At 41.2% G+C, this 22147-nt stretch overlaps 1 protein-coding gene across 5 annotated transcripts in view; it reads left to right on the forward strand.

The window, feature by feature from the left end:
• Atp7a (ATPase copper transporting alpha) overlaps positions 1–3829 on the forward strand; it is a 107353-nt gene extending 103524 nt beyond the window's left edge. For 4 of the 5 annotated variants that reach the window (XM_087599118.1, XM_087599120.1, XM_087599117.1 and 1 more), the window contains one exon: positions 180–3829. In XM_087599118.1, the coding sequence (XP_087455244.1) occupies positions 180–456 (277 nt within the window). In that variant the 3' untranslated portion in view covers positions 457–3829. 5 annotated transcript variants of the gene reach the window in all.
• Positions 3830–22147: the final 18318 nt, after the last annotated feature.

Here is a 22147-nt window from a genome sequence, read left to right on the forward strand (position 1 = left end):
AGTGTCATATATTAGCTTTGAGAAACAGGACTTCGGATTGGGTGACAGCATGAAGTTCGTTCTAAGCAAGTTTCTTAGCGGTAGCCACTTTTGCACATTTCATACTGGGTAAATCTCCTTTTGTTTGTAGACACAACAAGCATGTAGCTAACATTTGATTGCTTTAAATTTCCATCCAGTTACAGGAAGCCAACATATGACAATTATGAGTTGCGTCCCCGGAGCCACACAGGACAGAGGAGTCCTTCAGAAATCAGCGTTCACGTTGGAATAGATGATACCTCCAGAAATTCTCCAAGACTGGGTTTACTGGACCGGATTGTCAATTACAGCAGAGCCTCCATAAATTCACTGCTGTCTGACAAACGCTCCCTCAACAGCGTCGTCACTAGTGAGCCTGATAAGCACTCACTTCTGGTGGGAGACTTCCGGGAAGATGACGACACCACACTGTAACAGGCCTTTGGGGATGCTGCTAGTCGAAGTTCATGTGCACTGACACAGCACTTACGTTGATGTAGAAGGATCTTACGTCAATCTCATGCTCTTATGTGCAGGATTCTATCTGAGTTTTAATTGTTAATGGCAAAAATACCTTTCTCAGGGCAGGAGCTCTGAACCTGGCATTATGTAAAACAAATTCCCAGCAGTTTTGTTTGATTAGGGATACAGAGGGTAGAGCAGCAAGTTAGAACAAGCTCTATAGTTAGAAGTTGCTAACTTTTGCTAATAGGGCAGATCATTTTTATTTGACCAAAAAAAAAAAGTGCCCAAAGACAGGACAATTAAAAATGTGAAGATTTGAGAGCATGACCTTGAGGGTATCCTTGAGCCTGTATCCTTGCCCCACTTGGGAGCAATGGCTTTGAAAGCACTGTACCTAGCACCTAGTTTAGAAGGAAAACAGTTGCGACTGTCCTAAAATAGATGTGCCTTATTTATTATAGGCTTGCTTTCACCTCATAATTCTGTGTCCTTGACCTTCAGTTTCCCATCGCCTACAGGACAGCTTGTGACATCTTCTTTCAAGTGAGCCAAGTTTATGTGGTTTTTCTTTGATTAAAAGTAACTGACAACAATCACTTGGAATGAGGCCAAAGGGTTACAAGTTCAAAGCCAGCCTTGACTAGATACACTAAGACCCTGTCTTAAAGCGTTTTTGTAACTGACAGCTCTTCTGAAATCTTACTTTTCTAATCACATTGTGAGTTCTGTTCACTGTTGGCAGAAATCTCCGAGTCTTCATTCAGTTTCCCTAGCCCTGTGCTGGCTTTCAGTACCTTCTTGTTGAGTTCAGCTTTGTTCATAGTGGATGGCGTCTGTCCATCCGTCCCCATCTAGAAACTTAACATTTGAACCTCTTTCACTGAAAAGTTCTTCAAAGAGTAACACTAATATATTAACATATGTAGGCCATAGAAAAGTACTTGGACTCATTAAATTCATCTTTTGGGATAAAATCACTTGGCTGGTATATTGTAATTTAATAAAATTTTAGTTACCTCTTATGTTTTAGATAACTTATCAAAATGAATTTAAAATATTCTTATCACACAGAGCTGCTTTTATTGAGATATACACCAAACTGTTATAGAGAAATCAGAATATCCCTGGTTTATGATATCTTGTAATCAAATATGTTGTTCTTTCATTCAAAATATTTGTGCTTATAAACTCCTAATCTTTCATTTTCATCCCATACTTTAAGCTACTAGCACAATGCTTAACATATAATTTGTGCTCTGAAAATGTTCATTTCTCCTTTTCAAGTCAATATTGAATATAAAAATAATTTTTATATTACTGGAGTATAAAGTGAAATGGAGAATGGGTTTTGTCCTCTCCACCCCCTTTCTCTCCTAGTCCTTTCACACCCAACACCCAAAAACGTTTACATTCTTCACTGCGGTCTTTCCAGATTTGGGAAAGACCTAACTTCTATCTTAGCTATCTTAGAGAGGTGAAACTTTTGATGAAGGTGCTATTAATCTAGAAAGGCAAACCTGTTTTAATGAAGTATGATTAAGTTTATATGCTTAAACTGTATTTTAAACCAGTACCTATGCTGTCTTAACAGTTTGAGTTTGGATATTTGTTTCTTAATTCTAGCAGATCATCATAGTAAAACTCATTGACTTCTAGAAGAAAGCTAAACTGGATATTTATAATAGTTTTTTCTTGTTCTGGATCCAGATTGAGAATACAAGTCCCTCAGTCCTCAGCCAGTTTCTCCTTTGGTTACGCATATGTTGTTGAGTCCTCCTCTAGCCTCCACGTCATGTTAGAGGACAGTGAGAATAGCATTTCAGGCCTCACTGCCAGAAGAGAACCTGTTTGAGAGCAGCTGTATTCCTAGGAGAGGAGGGTCATTTAGAGAGGGGATCAAGCACATTGCTTTCAGGTGGCCACTAGTTTAGGTAATGAGCCACTGCTCAGAACAGGTTTTGTGCGTGCATGTGTGTATGTGTAGATGTACATACACAGAGAGACAGACGGAGAGAGGCAGAGAGGGAGAAAGAACACACATCTGCTTTGAGGTTCTTTATACGTTCTTTGTTACTTCCTTACTTACCCAGCAACCATTGTCCCTGTCAGAAAGCATCATGGACACTTTGTTGTCCAGTGCTAATACAGATTTGGCTAGGGGCCACCTTTGAACTTAAATATCCAAAGATGCTTTTTGAATTTAAAGATTAAAATACAACTCAAATATTTACTCTTGTAGTTTTAAAAGTATAGTTGTTAGGTGTGAAGTAGAAATGTTGCTTTTCCTACTTTAGTATCAACATTTTAGTATGTTAAATTTGATGCCTTATGAACAAATAATTTTATATTATGCTTTAATTTTTTAAAAATGTCTTCATTCAGCTAGATATAGAGAATGATTGAAATAGCACTATAGATAAGATGTTTCCAAAAATGTGAGTGTGCATATCTTTTCTGTACACAGCTTAAAATCAAAAAGATATAGTAGAGGATTTTTCCATTATGTGTAGTTTCTGTTTTAAAATTATTTTTCATAATATTTATTTTATTCTACTTTGTTATTTTCTTTGTATGAGGCATCTGGTTAATAATAATAATTCTCCTCCTCCTCCTCCTCTTCCTCCTCCTTCTTCTTCTTTTCTTCATATAGACATTCCTGATAATCACTCCTTTGAGTTATTTTGTTTTCTGTATTAAAAAGACCTATTTCTGTACCAAATATAAACATACAGATTCATGCCAAATCTTTACCAACTTTGACACTAACTTTCTTACGTCCTTTAGTCTGGTGTGAGTAACTAGATAGAACACAAATCCTAAAATTCTTATTCCTCAATCATATTAGCTTCTTTAATGATGTTGTTAATAATTAACTTTTGTAGCCATAACCAGGTGTCTCAACCTTGTGTTTTTAAAGAAATGTATTGTAAAACTTTGGTTAGAATCCAAAACAGGAGCGGGCAACTTTGTGCAATATTTCGTTACAGTAGTTTAGTTTATTTTTTCCTCATGCGCATGTAATTGATATTTCTGCCGAAGATGTGCCTTCAACTTTATAATTATAGTGTTGTTTTAAAAAAATGTTGTCAAGTGTTGCTGTGTTAAGTCATCCAGCCCCCTCTACCCTCGTTGTGTTATTTGGGGTTGTTTGGCTGTTTCAGCTGTTAATCCATGCTGTACCAGGACCAGAGGCAGCAGCACACATTCAGGTAGGGGACAAAAGTCTGTTGTCTTTCCGATCCCACTGCCCTGGTGCTGTCACTTAGAACAAGAGACAAAGGAATGTGTATGGCCTCTTCTCCTTTGTAGTGTCTAATAAATTCTTGATATAGTATCCACCCTACATGAGCTTTGCTTGATTTGTGGGAGCCCTAGGCACTGTGAAGATCCCATTCACTGCCTGAACTTTTCCTGGGGAAATGTGAGTAAATGACTGCTCACCGCAGATAGAGCACTAACAACAAACAGAAGGAGGGAGTCCACCCAAGGCCAGCTTGCTGAGCCGGTGAATTTATTGGGCTTGCTGACAGGAGCGTAAGTGACCCCCCACCCCCAAGCAGCTTAATTAGTGAAAGTCTCGAACCACAGCTGTTTTGTCACCTCCCGACACCATGTGCGTCTGGCCAGAAACCTGTATGGCTGGGAGGGAGGTGTGGGAGCCCATGGAGGAAATCCACCGTGAGGATCAGAGAACATTCCTCATTCCTTCTAGGAATGACTTAGCTGGATCTTAGGGCTCTTTTGAGTAACTCCAGCTGCCATACTTGGAGGAAGACCATGGTCAACCTACCTAACACGTGTTCACATACCCAGCACACCATTAAATTGAAAAGATTAAAAAAAATTCAATTGTGAGAGCTAGTTTCTACCTTCCATAGCGAATATAGGGGGTGATTCTGTTAGAAAAGGAAAGCTAGGCACAGGATGGGTGTCTCGGGATTGCGCTCCTGTGTTCCCATTCCTCACCCCTTTCTGCCTGTAAAGGAGACTGCGCAATGAGCAGCAGTGCAGCCGATAAGGTTTCAAACCCTTGCATATTTACCAAAGTGAAGGAGCTTTTGTCCTGGGAAGGCTGGGTTAAGACGCCAGGGGTCCTTGGAGTGAGGGTAGATACTGAGAAATAGAGTCGTCTGCTTTGAGTAGGACTTGCCAGCCTTGCTGTGTGTTTTTATCTTTCAATTTGTGGACATGGCTCATGAATTGGAAGGAAGTTACAAAACGCAAGTCCCCTCATCCCCCTTTTTGAGACAGCCCTCTCTGTTTTGTTCCCTCAGCTGTTCTAGAACTCTCCATATAGGCCATGGTTGTCCTCGAACTCACAGAGATCCTCCTACCTCTACTGGATTTAAGGCATGTGATGTGCTACCATGCCTGCCTGAAAGGGAAGGCTCTTGGCAAGGTGAAAGACCGAGGTGACAGCAGCAGTAGTCTCAACTGATGGAAAAGGTTGAAATGGACTTGAGCAGCTTTTGGCATTCTGTACCTATTACCCTCAAGTGGTGTCAGTTTTAATTGTCAGCACCCTCTGTGTCTCTCAAATATCCAAGGCTGATCTGTAAACTGAAGTGCTGTTCTCACCCAATCAGAACTCCTAATTTCTTCATTGTCATATACAATCACAAAGTATAACAGAAAAGCTAAGGTTAACTTAGTGTATTCTAAAGAACAAAGCCTTTTAGAGCTTGACAGACGTATTTGCAATTTATTTGAAAAGCATTCTCGAACATCCAAATGACTACTGAAGTAACGGCCACGGAGGTAGAAACCATTTGGGGCCTGATCTGCCCAATGATCTAGCTGGGCGTGGTAGCTCACACCTGTTATTGGAGCAGTCAGAAGGCAGAGGCAGGAGGATTGTTTGAGTAGCTGGAGGTACGTACTGAGTTCCACACCAGCTTGGGCTACTGTGTCATTCTTGATTAGGAACTTGTTACCTTACATTCCAGGAGATCTGGAGTCCAAAAAGGACAGCAGGAGTAAAACTAGTGTTAGTAAAGTTGTGCTTCCTTCAGATGCACTTCAGTGCCTTGAGGGTTTGGGGTTCCCGAAAGCTGTCTGTGTTTTTTAGCCCATGGCTTCTTTAAGGTATTGCTCCATTTTCTAGTCTCCACTGTAATACTTTATATTATTACCTCTAATGCAATCGCTCCTCTTACAGTGACTTGCAAGATTACATTGGGTCTACTAACATCGTTCATGATGATTTCCTCAGGTCCAGATCTTCAACTTAATCATCGATACAAAATCCCTTTCACACCAAAGCTTCTGGGAATTAGGACATCTTGAGGGCCAATCAAGGAATCCATAGTCAAGTTCTTGACTTGGCCTGAAAATTTCCTCAAGTGCAAAATGAGAATAATACTGACTACACCGTCGTACTGGAATTTCGAGGCTTTCCAAGAATGGAAGTGATGTTCCTTTTTTATGAGGCAGAGTTAGGATTTATTAAAGATAATTTAAAATATATTTTAAGCATGAGAGTTACGAGAAAGAGGCCGTCCAGAAGAAAGTAAGACACACCCTTGGGCTTGGGTGTGGACTTCTCCAAGAGAGTCACTGGGAGGGGTATTGCAAAAGCACACTGTTTACTGCTGTTACTTCCTTGGCCTGAGCATAAGGAGAGAGAAACTGGCCATACCACTTAGATGTATAGATCCTTTTTTGGTATGGAGTTATTTAAGTTGTTAATTATATACGTCAGGGAGAGCTTTTCCTCTTGCCTTTAAGAAACCTTACTATAGGGGGCTGGGGATTTAGCTCAGTGGTAGAGCGCTTGCCTAGGAAGCGCAAGGCCCTGGGTTCGGTCCCCAGCTCCGAAAAAAAGAACCAAAAAAAAAAAAAAACAAAAGAAAAAAACAAAACATAACTCTTGGGCAAGAGGTTCCTTCAAATAGGCTTAATAAAAACTAACTGCTTCTGTTTAAAATAGATGTGTTTGTTCCTTGGTAAGTTGAACCACTATGATAAGAGAAAGAGTATGGGTTCATAGAAAGAATACCTTATTAAAGAGAACACCCTGGCCCAGGCAACCATGATGGCATCCAGAAGGGAAGGAGATTGACTCTTCAGTTCCCAGAATCTTAAAAGTATAGTTATAACATCATTATCATGGACAGTGTGATGGGTTCTTGAAGAGAGAAAGCACTTCTGATTCCAAAGAGCAAAGGGGGAGTTGCTTACTCATATAAATTTTCAGAGTGGGAGTCAGTTCGGTTCCATCCTGCATGACCTTGACTTCATGCTAGAAGTCAAGAAGTCAGTGCTAAAGTCTAGTTACACCTCAAGGCTGTCTTGGGTCTGAGCAATAGGGAAGGCCATCGAGTCCTCATCCTGTAACTGAGAAGACAAATCTCTGAGAACTTAGGGGTCACAGAACTCCTAATTGTCAACACACTGGAGAGAGATTTCCATGGCCTGACTACAGGGAGAAGTAAAGGCAGCTGAGATGTGTGATCTAACAACAACCCGTCACATTTTGGCTCCTGCGCCTAGGCCTGTCAGATAGCTTACTTGGGTAAAGGCACTTGCCACATAAGCCTCGTGACCTGAGTTTTGGTCCTTGGAACCCACATACAGGGGGAAGGGGAGAACTGACTCCACTATTTTGTCCCCTAACCTCCATGTGAGTGCTGTGGTATGTATGCGAACACACACACACACACACACACACACACACACACACACACACACACACAAGAAACCCACACAGACATACTAATAATTAATTTAAAAAACCTTTTAATTCTTGCTGCTCCCAGAGTGGTCCCAGACTTACCAGTGTTAGCATCCCCTGGGAGCTTGTGAGAAATTCAAGTTCCCAAACCCCACCCTAGACTGACTGAACAAGATCGTGTGTGTTGACAGAGTCCCAGATGATTTATATAAACCTACTTTAGCATTCGATGTAATCCTAGCACTCAGGAGGTTGAAACGGGGAACCAGAAGTTCAAGGGCAGTCTGGAGTGCAAATTTTGCTGGGGGCCATATCACTGTCACACAGAGAAAATAAAGGAAGGGAGGAAGGAAAGAAGGAAGACAGGCCAATCACTGCCTTATACTTGAAGAAGAGGGAGAGACTATCCTAAGATCCTTAAGATTCTCTTCCTTTTTCCAAAGAAAACAACACAAAAAGCAGTTAGTACCTTACAACACTTACTTTCACTGTGCCTTGGGATGTGTTGGAAATACCCATAGAACTGTCAAGGACCCACCTTCAGTAGTAGTTATCTGTCTTTCTCCCTCTCTCCTATAAGCTCTGGGTAGAATTTACAGTTAAAATTTGCCCAGATATTTCTGTTAAAATGAAGGTTCTTTCTTTATGCTTTCATTCTTTCAATAAATATTGAATGTCATCATATATGAGGTGCTAATCTAAACATTGACGATACACAGAGCATAAAACATTCAAAACAAAAACTTAAGCATTGCCCTGAGGATCTTCGATTCTGGTGCGGTAAGACACAAGATAAAATAGCATGATGGATGATACTAATTTGCATTCATTTTCTGTCAGTGTGATAAACTATGTAGAGAGGATATATTTATCTTCTGTAGGGGGAGGAGACAGAAAAAGATAGACCCTTTTGGTCAGTGGAAACCATCTTTTATGTCCAACTGGGCTCTTTCCACCCTTCTCCAAAGGTGGAGTGATGGACAGCACCCAGAATAAATGGGAGCTACTTCACTGTCAATTGGGATTATAATCGTGAAATGGGTAAAACAACCCTGATTGTCACATGGGGATTAAATGATGCAAATTTGAACTCAGTCACACAGGATGCTGGCTGAGAGCTGATAGAGATCAGAGAAAGGTTGTACCTCAAACTCCTGGAAGACACTCAGATGTCAATCCTTTGCAGGGCAAGTCTGCAGCCCTGGCAAACTTCTGCAGCAGCTGATCTCTGAAGTGGCAGGTCCACCACATCTGGGCCTGGATTCTACCTCAGAATTCTTATCTGAATCTGAAACCTGGAGTCTTGGAGGCTGAGGCAGGAATGAGGAGTTCCCTCTGCCAGCAGGGTGTTCTGATTGCTTGATTATCTTACTACCTCCCACCAATCAGGGAAGAGCTGGCAGTTCTGGTTATTATGGTGGTCTTTGTAAGCCCCCAGCTGCTCTTTTTCCAGCTGGGTAGTGCTTAGGCAAGAAGCTCTCTGCCTTGGAGAACACTTTAGATCCAAACTATAGCAATCACCAATGGAAAAATGAATAGAGAAGGGGACACGGAATACTGAAGAGGAGTTGCTATTTAAGGTGTTCAGAGACATACCTACTGAAAATTTAGGATTAGAGAAAAATCTTGGAGTCAGGAGAGTTTGCCATGAAGAGACATAAGAGAGGACCATTAGAAGAGGATGATACTATATAGGACACATATTTAAAAGATGGCTGCTGTTTATCAGAAATTCAAATAGAGTTGGATGCCTTGTTACTTTATCTGTCAGCCCTATTGAGGAGCTACAGGAATAATAATTGGGACATGGCTCAAACCAGGCTGGCAACAAGGCAGCAGGTTCTTGGCCCCTGATTTCATTATAAAATGAGAGAGAAGAGTCAAGGACAGCTCTGTGTTTTGTTTTCTTGTGTGCCTGTGTGCCTGCATTCGTACATGCATGAACGCATGTATTAAGTAGGCTGTGGCCAGGAATGGTGGCACATGCCTTTAATTCTAGCACTCAGAGGCAGAGGCAGGGTGATCTTTGTGTGTTCAAGGCCAGCCTGGTCTACATAGTGAGTTCTAAGATAGCCAGGGCTACATAGAAAGACCCTGTCTGCAAAAGAAAAGGCTATGGTTAATTGGGTGTGGTAGGGCGCACCTGTAGGCTTAGCTATTCCAGAAGTTGAGGTAGAAGTAGTTGCTTGATCTGGGAAGTTCAACACCAGCCTGAGTAATATAGTACGACATTGTCTCAACAAACAAGGTTGGGGCTATCATTTACTAAAATGGGGAAGACTGCGGGTGGAATGGTTCGAGTTTGGGGGCAGAAGAGAAAGAAAAGTTCACTTTTGGTGTCCCAGAGGAGATACCAAATAAGTAGCTGGATATACAAAATTCTAATCGTGAGAGATATAAAATACGAAATCAGTATGTGACTATGAGCCTTTAGGGGACATTTCTCATTCAAAGCATAACAGTGGGTATTCCAAAAATACATTTGGGTGGGGCCGGAGAGCTGACTCAGCAATTAAGAGGACAAGCTACTCTTTCAGAAGACAAGGCATGTGCATGATATACAGACAGCATACAGACAGAATACCCATACACATTTTAAACATATTTTTAAAAAGTGCCAACTTAAATGGATGTGATTCATTTTACATATCTCAATGTTTTTTTTTCCTTTGTGGTGCTGAAGATGGCATCCAGGACCTTGAGTATTCGAGGACAGCACCCTGTCACAGAGCTACATCCCGAACCCTTCAATTTTGCTGTGAGGTTCACCTAAACTTGAGATCCTCCTGCTTCAGTTGCTGGGGTCTTCATAGCTGAAGGAAACCAAATTTCTCAGTTCGTAATTGTGATGACTTTTTGCACAGCTCTGGTAAACAGTTCGTAGAACTGTGTTCCTTTGTATGTCAGTGTTAGCCACATAACTCATTTTGCAAGAGCTTTGAAAAGCAGAAGTGAAGCAACATCTCCACAGTGATTTATCTATTTATTCCAGGAAAGCCTGTGACTTGCCTGGAGCACGAAGGTGGGTTGCACAGACTGTCGCTGACCCCTGGCTTACCTTAGTGTAGGTGGCACCTGGGTCCAGAGTTCATTAGCCACCACTAGAGCCCCTCTAACAGCTGGTGTTAAAGCCAGACCAGGTGCAAGTGCAGTCTGTGAGGGTACCACCTTCTCTTCCCTCTCAGCCATTCACAGCACCCTGGCTGGCCTCAGAGCAGCTGAGTACTCAGGATTCTGTGCAAGGAAGAAAGTAAATCTCAAGAGGGGCAAAATGGAAGAGAGAAATGCTTCCATTGGAAGATGTTCATATTTCAATGTGACATTTAAATAAGTAGTGCTTTTGGTTGTTTTTCTTTTCCTAAAGGACGTCTCCAGTAATTCTGGATCTAGAGACAATTGGTGGTGATGTGGTTGGTGCCCTTTGCACAATGAAAGCCCAACAAAAGTGGTTTTCCCCTGTGGCTGAGCAACTGGAGTAGTGAAATCTAGCAGTCACTAGTTTTTCTCTCTAGAGACTGTCCCCACTCACAGATCCTCACTCTGAAAGTCATTGGTTGCGTTGGCTGCAGCCTTTGCATTAGACAACAAATGTGGGGGCTGGAGAGATGGCTCAGCGGTTAAGAGCACTGACTGCTCTTCCAGAGGACCTGAGTTCAAATCCCAGCCACCAGATGTTGGCTCACAACCATCTGTCATGGGATCTGATGCCCTCTTCTGGTGTGTCTGAAGACAGTGACAGTGTATTCGCATATATAAAATAAATAAATAAATAAATAAATAAATAAATAAATAAATAAATAAATCTTTAAAAATAAAGTAATGTGGGCAGGATGGGGAATGAGGCTAAGGTAGACCACACACATAACATGATAGGGGATAGACTTTGATCTCCAACACCATAAAAGAGAGCACACACACACACACACACACACACACAACTTTTGTTTGTTTTTTTTTCTTTCTTTTTTTTCGGAGTTGGGGACCGAACCCCAGGGCCTTGTGCTTTCTGGGCAAGCGCTCTACCACTGAGCTAAATCCCCAACCCCCACACACTACTTTTTAAAGGAACTATGCTTTTAGATACAAGCCAGAAATTCTTCCAAAAGAAATAAATGAGGCAGCCAGCAAGCAAGTATACGTGCAGACTCAGAATCGATATCGTTTCTTTATGGCTTTGGGAACATGCAGGAGTACATGGTGGTGGTGATGAGTATAACATGAGTCAGAGAACTTCCCGTCAGATGCCTCGTGGGAAGTAACTCCTGTTTGCTCCAGCTAGAGGCATAAAGCTGTCATCTCCACAATACCATGGCACTTACCATTGCAGATGGATGGTTTTGCAGCAGCTGCTCTTCAGCGTGTTGCCCCTCCCTGATTGTTGCTTCATGCTCACCAGCCTTTAATTACGGCAGGAGCTGTGTGAAAGTGACCTTAAGAGGTCTAAGACCTGTGTGCCTGCACACTGGGGTCAACTTCTCACCATTAGATATGGACCTTTAACTGAGAATAGCTAGAGAACTGGGAAGTGAGCTGAGCAAATGAGGAACTCACAGCTCAAGTTATTCGTCGACACAGCAGAATAATAAAATATGTAGTAGGGGAATATCATCAGAGAGACTTCGTCTGGCAGCTGATGGGAGCAGATGCAGAAACCCACAGCTACGCATCAGGCAGAGCTCAGGAAACCCCATGGAAGAAGGGGAGGAAGAATTGCAGAAGCCATAGGGATCCAGGGACACCACAAAGAAACCTACAAAATTACCTAACCTGTGCTCATAAGGGCTCACAGAGACTGAACCAACAACCAGAGAGCATGCCAGGGCCTCACGTAGGCCGTCTGCATATGTGTTATGGTTGTTAGCTTGGTGTTCTTGTGGGACTCCTAACAGTGGGAGCAGGGGCTGACTTTTGCCTGCTTTATGGACCCTTTTACTGGCTTGCCTTGTCCAGCCTTGATAAAAGGGTGTATGCCAGGTCTTATTGCTGGTTTTGGTTAGTATTCCTGGGAGGCCTGCTCTTTCCTGAAAGGAAATGGAGGAGGAGTGGATCTGAGGGAAAGGAAATCGGGAAGGGACTGGGAGGAAGAGAAAATGGTGGTCTGGATGTACTGTACAAGAGGAAAACAGTAAAAAAATTTATATATGTGTGTGTGCATATATATATATGAATGACTGAAATGTACTCGGGAAATGGCAGCGACCTAAAGTCTTCTGGGCTCATAATACATGATTGGATTGACATGTTTGCTCACAAGGCTCAGGTAATGGAAAGTACTAGTGGAGCTTGCTCTTGTTCCCATGGCCGTCCGAGCTAAAGATAAGATTAACGCTCGTTTCATCTTCCCCCACCTCTTTCCTCTATCTCTGACCTGGTTAAGTAGTCTAACCTCTGACCAGAGACTACGTTCTCTCACGTAGCCACCCATTTGAAATTCCTTTTTGTGTCTGCCCCACTTCCCCGAACCATCCCTCTTCAGGTAATGTGACCAACATGTCCTTTTCACATCCTGACTTTCTGTAAAACCAACTTTGGGAAAGTTCATTTTAGACTGTGGTCCTGCATCTGGGCGAATATCACAGTGGGTAAGAGTGCCTGCTGCATGGTCCTGAGAGCCTGAGTTCAAATCCCCAGCGTCTTCAAACAAAACTGGATGTGGCCATGGATGTCTATAATCCTAGTGCTAGGGGGAGGGGAGGGCAGAGACAGGAGGATTGCTGAAGCTTAGTGAGAGATTCTCTCTCAAGAGAAGACAGTGATAGAGCAGGACCCCAAGCATCCTCTCCTGGCACACCTGCACAAATGTGTGCATATGCAACATGCAAGTTAAAAGTATAAGGAAATTAAAAATAAAATAAATTACTAAAGTTGTGGTCCTCAGTGGGGATATATCTTGCTGGAAGGATGGATGTGTGTGTATGTATGTATGTATGTATGTATGTATGTATGTATGTATGTATATGTAGCTCAGTGACAGAATATTTATCTAACATGCATATGCATGAAAACCTGAGAAAAATCTCCAGTATTAAAAAAAACAAGAGTGAGTTAATTCTAAGCCAGCCTAGTCTACAGAGAGAGGGAGACCCTCCCCCCATCTCAGAAAACCAAGAAAGAGGCCCTTAAAATGGTTGCACGCTTGCCAATGCTGAATCCAGTGATCCCAGTGAGATTCAATTGTGAGGAAGGGGTTGTCAGTGTTGCTTTTCTGATCAGCTAAACTTGCTAAGTGTTCTTCAGTTGGTTACTATGAACAGGCTTCCCACTACACTTTGGGAATAATTTCTTGAGTACACACATACTTTTGTAAAAGCATTTAGCAAGTATTTATGAGTATTTATGGTCTACTTCCTTTGGGAGACAGAGGCTGATTTCTGTTGATCTGGCACATTCACCCCTTCTTGTTGTTCCCTCCCCTTGTTCCAGAATGTTCTTTGCTCCTTGACGTGGGTAATGTTAGATGTCCCACTTAGGCTAAGCACTCAATGGTCACATCTCATTACTATGGCCACTATGAGCTCCACAGTTACTTCTGCCCAGTTTAAAAAAAACTGAATGTTCTGTGGCAAAAACTGGCTGTAGCATTCACCTATTGGCCCAAAACATAATAAGCAGTTCATTGTCTTTTATTTTAATGGAAATCTGAAACTGCAAAGTTCTGTCTAGACTTCAGTGTAACCTGTGGTCCATGTGGTTTTTCGTTTGATAGTGTTGGTGTATGCTGGTCTCATTTCCCACTCTTCCTCTTTTTCTTCAAGTAGTTCACTGGGTTTATTTTTAATTTCTATTTACCTTTCTTCGTTGAATTAAAAATATAGCTAATTGAATTTTTGGTGTTATCCTTGCGTAGGGGCATGCTAATCTCTGTGTTGTTCTGTCAGTACACGTTGCAAAAGTGAGCATGTGTCAATAGAATCTTACATATTTTCTTTAGCCTGTAGAATAAAGAAATGTAGCATTCTAATTTGAAGGCTCATAGCTGTCAGGAAATTTGTAGAGACGTTTGCTGCATTTTTCCGGTTTTAGTGAGGTAGAGAGGATAGGTCAGGTTATCAGATTAGAGAAGCTAACACAGCATGCAGTCCTACATGCACTGTACAGTATTAGATGTGAGATTCATTGCTGCCATCACATTTATAGCACTTATGGGTTAGAATAAACAAAGCTCGGGAGGATCTGTGGGAGATGTTGGCTGAGTGCAGTATCTTAAACTACGTGAAAGCACGCCAGGAAACACTGAGTCCTCAATGTTTCCTGTCTTATGGAAAGGACCAGTTGCTATCTTTGAATTTAACTTTATGTGTGTTTGGATGGCTTGAGCTGAAAGCTTTTTTGTGCTTTCTGATTATTCTTATAATAAAAATCCCAATATCTTCCTGTCTTATTTTTAGGTACATGGAGTTTCTTTATTTCATTTGATCACTTTTCTCTTTACCCAGTAGCTCTTTATCTAAATGTTTTTTTTCTTTTGTAAGTTTGGAAACAGTAGTTATACTGACTAGTAATTGACATTTTATCTGTTTATACATAGAGAAACACACACTCATGCACACACACGAGGAATGAAAACAGCACATTTTCTCCTTTCAACTTCCTTCTTCCTGAATGCACCGGTATTAGTGAGTCATTTCTAAGTCATTTTTTTAACCAGATAGGCTAAGTGAATGCCGAGAAATCTCAGGTTTCTCATCTAACAAATGAAAATAACATTTAAGACCTGCTTTCATTTCATAATCACTACATGTTTATTTGTGATTTTCAAATAATTGGTCAGAAAAATGAAGGTTCTTAAGGGGTGTGTGTGTGTGTGTGTGTGTGTGTGTATGTGTGTGTCTATGTGTATGTGTAGGTGTGTGTGTATGTGTGTGTGTATGTGTAGGTGTAGGGGTGTGTGTGTGTGTATGTGTGTGTATGTGTGTGTCTATGTGTATGTGTAGGTGTGTGTGTATGTGTGTGTGTATGTGTAGGGGTGTGTGTGTATGTGTGTGTATGTGTGTGTAAGTGTGTGTCTATGTGTATGTGTAGGTGTGTGTATGTGTGTGTGTATGTGTAGGGGTGTGTGTGTGTATGTGTGTGTATGTGTGTGTAAGTGTGTGTCTATGTGTATGTGTAGGTGTGTGTGTATGTGTGTGTGTATGTGTGTGTGTATGTGTAGGGGTGTGTGTGTATGTGTGTGTAAGTGTGTGTCTATGTGTATGTGTAGGTGTGTGTGTATGTGTGTGTGTATGTGTAGGTGTAGGGGTGTGTGTGTGTGTATGTGTGTGTCTATGTGTATGTGTAGGTGTGTGTGTATGTGTGTGTGTATGTGTAGGTGTAGGGGTGTGTGTGTGTGTGTGTGTGTGTGTGTGTGTGTGTGTACACCAGCGCACCACAGTACTGTTTTGTGTCAGTTCAGGTCTTCCCAAAAGTAGGAATGTGGAATGCAGCCCTTCACTTCAAATGCACCTTTATGTTTAATTTTTTTGTTGTTAAACCTTTTACACTGATATGTAAAATAAAAAGGAAATATTTTTCAGTAATATTTGAAATATGGCTACTTAAAACATGATATGGTTGTTACTGTGTTCTCAGCTATTTCATTAAAAACCAAACAGACAAACACCCACTTTCTAAAAATTTTTTTATTAGATATATTTCTTTACTTACATTTCAAATGCTATTCCCCTTCCTGGTTTCCTGTCCATAAGCCCTCATCCCCTCCCCCGCCTCCCCCATATGGGTATTCCCCCCATACATCCCCCTTACTGCCCCCCATATTCCCCTGCACTGGGGGTCCAATCTTGGCAGGACCAAGGTCTTACCCTTCCACTGGTGCCCCAACAAGGCTATTCTCTGCTACATATGCAGTTGGAGCCCAGGGTCAGTCTTTGGGTAGTGGTTTAGTCTCTGGAAGCTCTGATTGGTTGGCATTGTTGTACTTATGGGGTTGCAAGTTCCTTCAACTCTTTCAGTCCTTCCTCTAATTCCCCCCAAGGGGGTCCTGTTCTGTTTGGTGGTTTTCTGCTAGCAGTGAAATGTTTCATGGTGGACAGAGAGCCAAATAAGTAATCATTTCAATTAGCCAAGTATTATAACAAAGGACCACATGGTTAAAAGAGGAATGAATGTCTTTATTTAGCTTCTCCACACCAAGTTTGATCTTAGTTCTGGATGTTTTGCTATCCATCTTTTTACTGAGTGAGGGAAACTAAGAGGAAACCCAGGTCACTTTTTATTATTTGTATAGAAAAATGTGTGAAAATGAACAGCCTGAACTCTAATCGTGCAATAGTTAAAAACCCCTGTCTAGTAGCCATATCAGAGTAGTTAAAATCCTTAAAATTCTCTGTAAACCATTGAAAAGAAAAGAATAGCCCAACAATAGCTTCCACATTGTTCCCCGATACAATCCAGTTTTTCCATTGCAAATGGACATCAGGCAGGGTAGCTCGTACTTGTAGTACCCACACCTGGGAGAGCAAGCGAGGTAGAGACATGATTTGAGGCTAGCCTGGGTGCCTTGTAAGACCCTGTCCCAAATACAATAAAAAATAAAAACAAAAGTAGGTAAAACCAGGTTATTCAAGCAATTTTTGCAAACATGTAGGCATCACAGTCCTGAATCCAGGTTTCCCTTTTGGTTTCATCTTGTTAAGACAGACACTTTCCTATAAATGGAAGCATTATTTTCCTCAAAGCAGTTGTTCAAAACATACTCCTTATATTACGGATTATGTAACCACAGTTTTGTAAATGCCGTTTGTGTAACTTTTTCCTATTACGTGGTTCTTTTTCCATTCATTTGATCTGCTGATGTAGAGGCCACTATATTAGTGAATATTCTGTGGCTGTGACCATGTATAAATATATATTTCCAGCTAATACCTCAGATGTGTGATTGTTTAATAAGTACCATACTATTTACACAGAGCTGGTGGGTTCTTATTTTTAACATTGACCACTAGTCAGTAGAATTTCATCGGTGTGAAATATTTTCAGTTGATCTCCATGTTTTTAATGCACATTTCTATCACAAGGCCCATGTATCATGTAAAATTGTATCTTTCTGAGCCTGGTAATCCAGAAGTGGTTCTTGAAATGTCCTGGTTTAATAATTTATTAAAACTTGGGGTGACTGGTTACTGAACTGTCTAGTAACTGCACAGAGGCAACAGGCACCTGACGCAAGTGCTGGCAAGTCTTGCTGGTTTCTCTGTAAGGTCATGCTTAGCCTTTCATACTGTAACATAGGAAGGCACTTTTGCATGACACTGTAGCACCTTCACCAGTGCCTTCCAAGTGAGTTATTTTTGATTTGGGTGACTACAGGAAGACAGAAGCAATTGGTATCTGTAATTTCTTTGCATTTAAAAGTGCTGCATTTTTGCTTGACTTCTAGTCTTTAGATTGCTATGTGAGACTTTTTATTTAAAGTTTTAGGGTGTTTGTTTGTTTGTTTTTTAAGCTGCAGGTAATTTCCAAGGTGTGATATGGGTTTTCAAGGTCTGGTGAGATCTTAATGGAAGCCTTGTATACGTGAGATGAAGTGCTATTGGTAAAGGAGATTTCCCTAGTGCATTCAAGACCACATAATTAGGTTTAAAAATGGAAGGTCTGATTTGTAAAAATGTAATGTTATATCAGACTTATATAAGGTTTCATGTGAGAACTCTTAAGCAGGTTTTGGTTTTTTTTCTTTTTTCTTTTTTCTTTTCTTTTTTTTCGGAGCTGGGGACCGAACCCAGGGCCTTGGGCTTGCTAGGCAAGCACTCTACCACTGAGCTAAATCCTTAACCCCAGGTTTTGGTTTTTAATGAGTGGTCTAATGAATGATTTACAAATTTTTGTCTTTCAGTCTCTGTAATTTATCTCAACATACGAATAAAAAGAAGGGATGTTCTCACAATAAAAAAAAGAAGAAGTCCGTGGAATGAGAAAATTCACATGTTTAGATTTACCCTGATTAACTTGTGCAATGTATTTACCACATTTTCTTGAGTTATATAAGCAAAGTGTTTTGAGTCTTCACACTCACAGTAATGTTAATTTAGAGGCTGAGCATGTAGCTCAGAGGTGAGAGAGCACCAGCTTGTTGAAAGGGCCAGTCTCTGGGCTGCCTCTGCAGCCCTGCCAGAAGCTCTTCGGGAAGAGCTGAGAGGGAAGATCTAACACAGGCTTTCCTTGTTAGCTGACCTGTTCCCTTCGAGTCTTCTTTGAAATAATCTATCTAAATTTTGCCAAAAACTGCTTCAAAACAACATTTTTCACTTTGCTCCTTTGATTGCCAGGGCATTGCCTGTCTTCATTGTAAATGTCTATAGCCTCACTTCTCCATTTCCTTGAGAAACCCATTTGTGTCGACAGAAAAAGCAGAACCAGAATAGGAATGAGGCACATCCTTTGTTCTGTCATGGAAAGCAGTGTACTATCTCTCTATATATATATCTCCTTTTCTTGGTAGCTCACATTCCAGAGGAAAGCACCTTGTATTTTGCTTGATTTCAGTTATAAGCAAGTGCTCTGAGTCGTTCTCTTCCCCACAGGCTACATTGCCTCTCTCTACTTTCTGTTCTCAGACCCCCACCCTGATTGACAAAATCACATGGGAAAGCAGATTTATCAGCTTATCGTCGGGATCATTTTTTATTTTATCTTCTGTGTTCGAATTTAGGTTCTTAAATCTTCCTTTTCTTTTTTTGTAAATAAATATTCTTTTTCAATCATCACATTCTTTGGGGATTGTATTTCTTTTTACACACCCAGATTAGGAGATAGTGCTGTGTTTAGTTTTTTCCCTAACTTTTTGAACTTTTATCATCGTCGTCGTCATCGTCGTCGTTGTCATCATCATCATCATCATCATGATTTTGGGGGGGGGCAGAATTTCTCTGTATAGCTCTGGAAGTAGCTGGTTTCAAACTCAGAGATTTCCCCTGCCTCTCAAATACAGCATTAAAAGTGTAGACCACCACACTCAACTCTATTTTTATTTTTAGAGAGAGAGAGAGAGAGAGTGTGTGTGTGTTGTGCTGAAGTCAAGGCAGTCAGGGCTGGAACTCAAGGGAAGAATTTAAAGATAGAAACCATGGCTTAATGCTATTTGCTGGCTTATTCATAGGCTCATGCTTAGCTATGTACAGCCCAGGACCTAGGGATGGTACCACCTACAGTGGACTGGATCCTGCCATATCAATTAGCAATCAAAGTAATGCTCCACAGATATTCCAGCACTTGACTTCTCTCAATGACAAGTTGTGATCTGGAAGTATAGAATTAATTAAACCCTTTCCTCCCCAAGTTGCTTTTAGTTGTGGTGTTTATTACTACAACAGAACACAAACTAGCACAATTAGTAATCAAAAATACAAATTAAAACAATGCTATGACTCATAAGGACCTGCCTGTCCTTGAGGAGTTATAAGTAATTAATAGTTGGTGGGGAAGGGGGTCACATTCCTCAGTGGTGTAGGTACTGGTAAGTTGCCCTTGCTCAAGTAGATAACTGCCTAACTATGCTCATGCAAGCATTATTAATTAAATGTTGTAGATCTCAGTAAAACCAAGATAAGAGGTGATAAACTGATGGTTTAGTGATTAAAAACACTTCCTGTTCTCCAGGAACCACAGCCATATCGCTTAGAATTCCCTGTAACTCCAAGGGATTTAATGCTCTATTCTGTCGTTCTAGAGCATCCGTATATACATGCACTCTGGTTGTTGGGCTGAGAGTAGTTACTTTTCTATTACTGTGATAAGACATCATGACCAAGGTAACTTATAGAAGAAAGGGTTTTTGTGACTGTTTCAGAGGGTTAAAATACATAACTGTTGTGGTAGGGAACATGATAGGAGGCAGGAAAGAATGGTGCTGGAGTTGTAGTTCTCATATCTTGCAACATTGCCATGAAATAGATGTTGAAACACTGAAAAAGGACTCCAGTCTTTTGGAACCTCACAGCCCCCTTCCAGTGACACAGCTCCTTCAAGAAGGCCACACCTCCAAATCCTTCCCAAACAGTTCCACTAACTGAGCACTACGAATTCAAACACATGAACCTATGTGAGGCTATTCTCATTCATACCACCACAGTACACTAGATGTACACAGTACACAGTACATCTTGGATTGTGCATATGGACGGACAACAATGATGCTAGAGTAATTGGACCTTAGTGAACCAGTGACAGTAGCAAGTTGGAAGCTTCTTAATATAGTTCAAAGGTAGATGTAATGTGACAGGAGGACAGAGCATTCTAAAGTCAGTAGTGTTTTTTTTTTTCAAATTAAAAACGATTACATTTATTTATTTGTGTGTGAGATGGGGGACCTTGCAGGAGTCAGTTTTCTCTTTTCACCAGGAATTGAAGTAGCAAGTGCCTTTTTACCTGCTAGGCCATCTCATCAGCCTTCTAGCTTAGGTTGTTCTCAAACTGTTTCTGTTGCCAAGGAAGACTTTCAAGTTTTAGTCCTCCAGGTCTCTACTTCTTAAGTGTTGTGTGTCATCATGACAAGTCTCAAATGACTTCAATTTTTTAAACATATACACATCATCTTAATCAATATTCTATTGCTATTAAGAGACACCATGACCACAGCAACATTAATAAAGGAAAGCATTTTAGGGGGCTGGAGAGATGGCTCAGTGGTTAAGAGCACTGACTGCTCTTCCTGAGGTCCTGAGGTCCTGAGTTCAAATCCCAGCAACCACATGGTGGCTCACAACCATCTGTAATGGGATCAGATGCCCTCTTCTGGTGTCTGAAGACAGCTACAGTGTACTCATATACAATAAATAAAATCTTAATAAAAAAAAAAGAAAGCATTTTATTTGAATTACTTAGAGTTTCAGCATGCCAGGAAACATGATGCAGGAGAAGGAGATGGGAGTTCTGTGTCTGGATCTGTAGGCAGCAGGGAGAGAGACACGGGGCCTCGCTTGAGCTTCTGAAACTTCAAAGCCCACCCCCCAGTGACACAAGGTCACACCTAATCCTCAAGTATTGCCACTCCCTGGTGAATAAGCTTTCAAATATATGAACCTTAGAGGGTCATTTTTATTCAAAGCACCACACATATAACACCTGCTTAAGTCTTCTTAGTGTTGCTTGTTTGTAAATGTGCTTAGGGTTGACCACTTGGAATTAGACAACTTATCAGGGTGCTCATCCCTAGAGAAGACTGATTCTCCCTCTCTCCAGTCAGATCCTGATGGAGTGGTTACTTGAGGATTTGGTCTTTGTACTGGTTGGTTTTTGTCAACACGACACAAACCCAGAAATACCTAGGAAAGGGAAATCCCAATTGAGGAATTTATTTCCATTAGATTGCCATAGCTATCGACAGTTTCTTGATTGCTAACTGTTGAAGCCCTCTGTGAGTTGGCATATCTGGGCAAGCGGGCCTGGGCTATATAAGAAAGCTGGCTGAGCAGCCCTGTAAACAGTGTTCTTTCATAGTCTCTACTTCAGGTTCTGCCTCCAGGTTCCCTTTGAGTTTCTTTTCTTTTTTTTTTCTTCTTTTTTTTTCTTTTTTTCGGAGCTGGGTACCGAACCCAGGGCCTTGCGTTTGCTAGGCAAGCGCTCTACCACTGAGCTAAATCCCCAACCCCTTCCCTTTGAGTTTCTTGCCTTGATGGAACTTGATGATCAACTATAACCTGTAAAATGAATATTCCTACCTCATGCCTCACCCCTAGTCCCTTCTGGTGAGTGTTTTATCACAGCAACAGAAAGAAAATAGGCTTCTTTTGGCTACCATTTTAGACAAATAATCAAATTGTGTTCCCCCAAATTCAGTAAATATAGAATTACCTGAGGAACCCCATCAATTAGGCAACAAAATGTGTGTTGGTTGAAGAGTCAAAGGTCAGGTGGCAGAATTGGGCATCTGATCCCACAGTTTAACCACAATTGGGACCTTGAGGTATGGGTCCAGGTATGGGGCAGGATGGTTTGCAACACCAAGACATGGTCTGGCTGTGTATCCCCAAATGAGTCCACACAGCAAGAAAC

Source organism: Rattus norvegicus, chromosome X (genome assembly GCF_021556685.1).
Source record: "Rattus norvegicus strain SHRSP/BbbUtx chromosome X, alternate assembly SHRSP_T2T, whole genome shotgun sequence".
Taxonomy (NCBI): domain Eukaryota; kingdom Metazoa; phylum Chordata; class Mammalia; order Rodentia; family Muridae; genus Rattus; species Rattus norvegicus.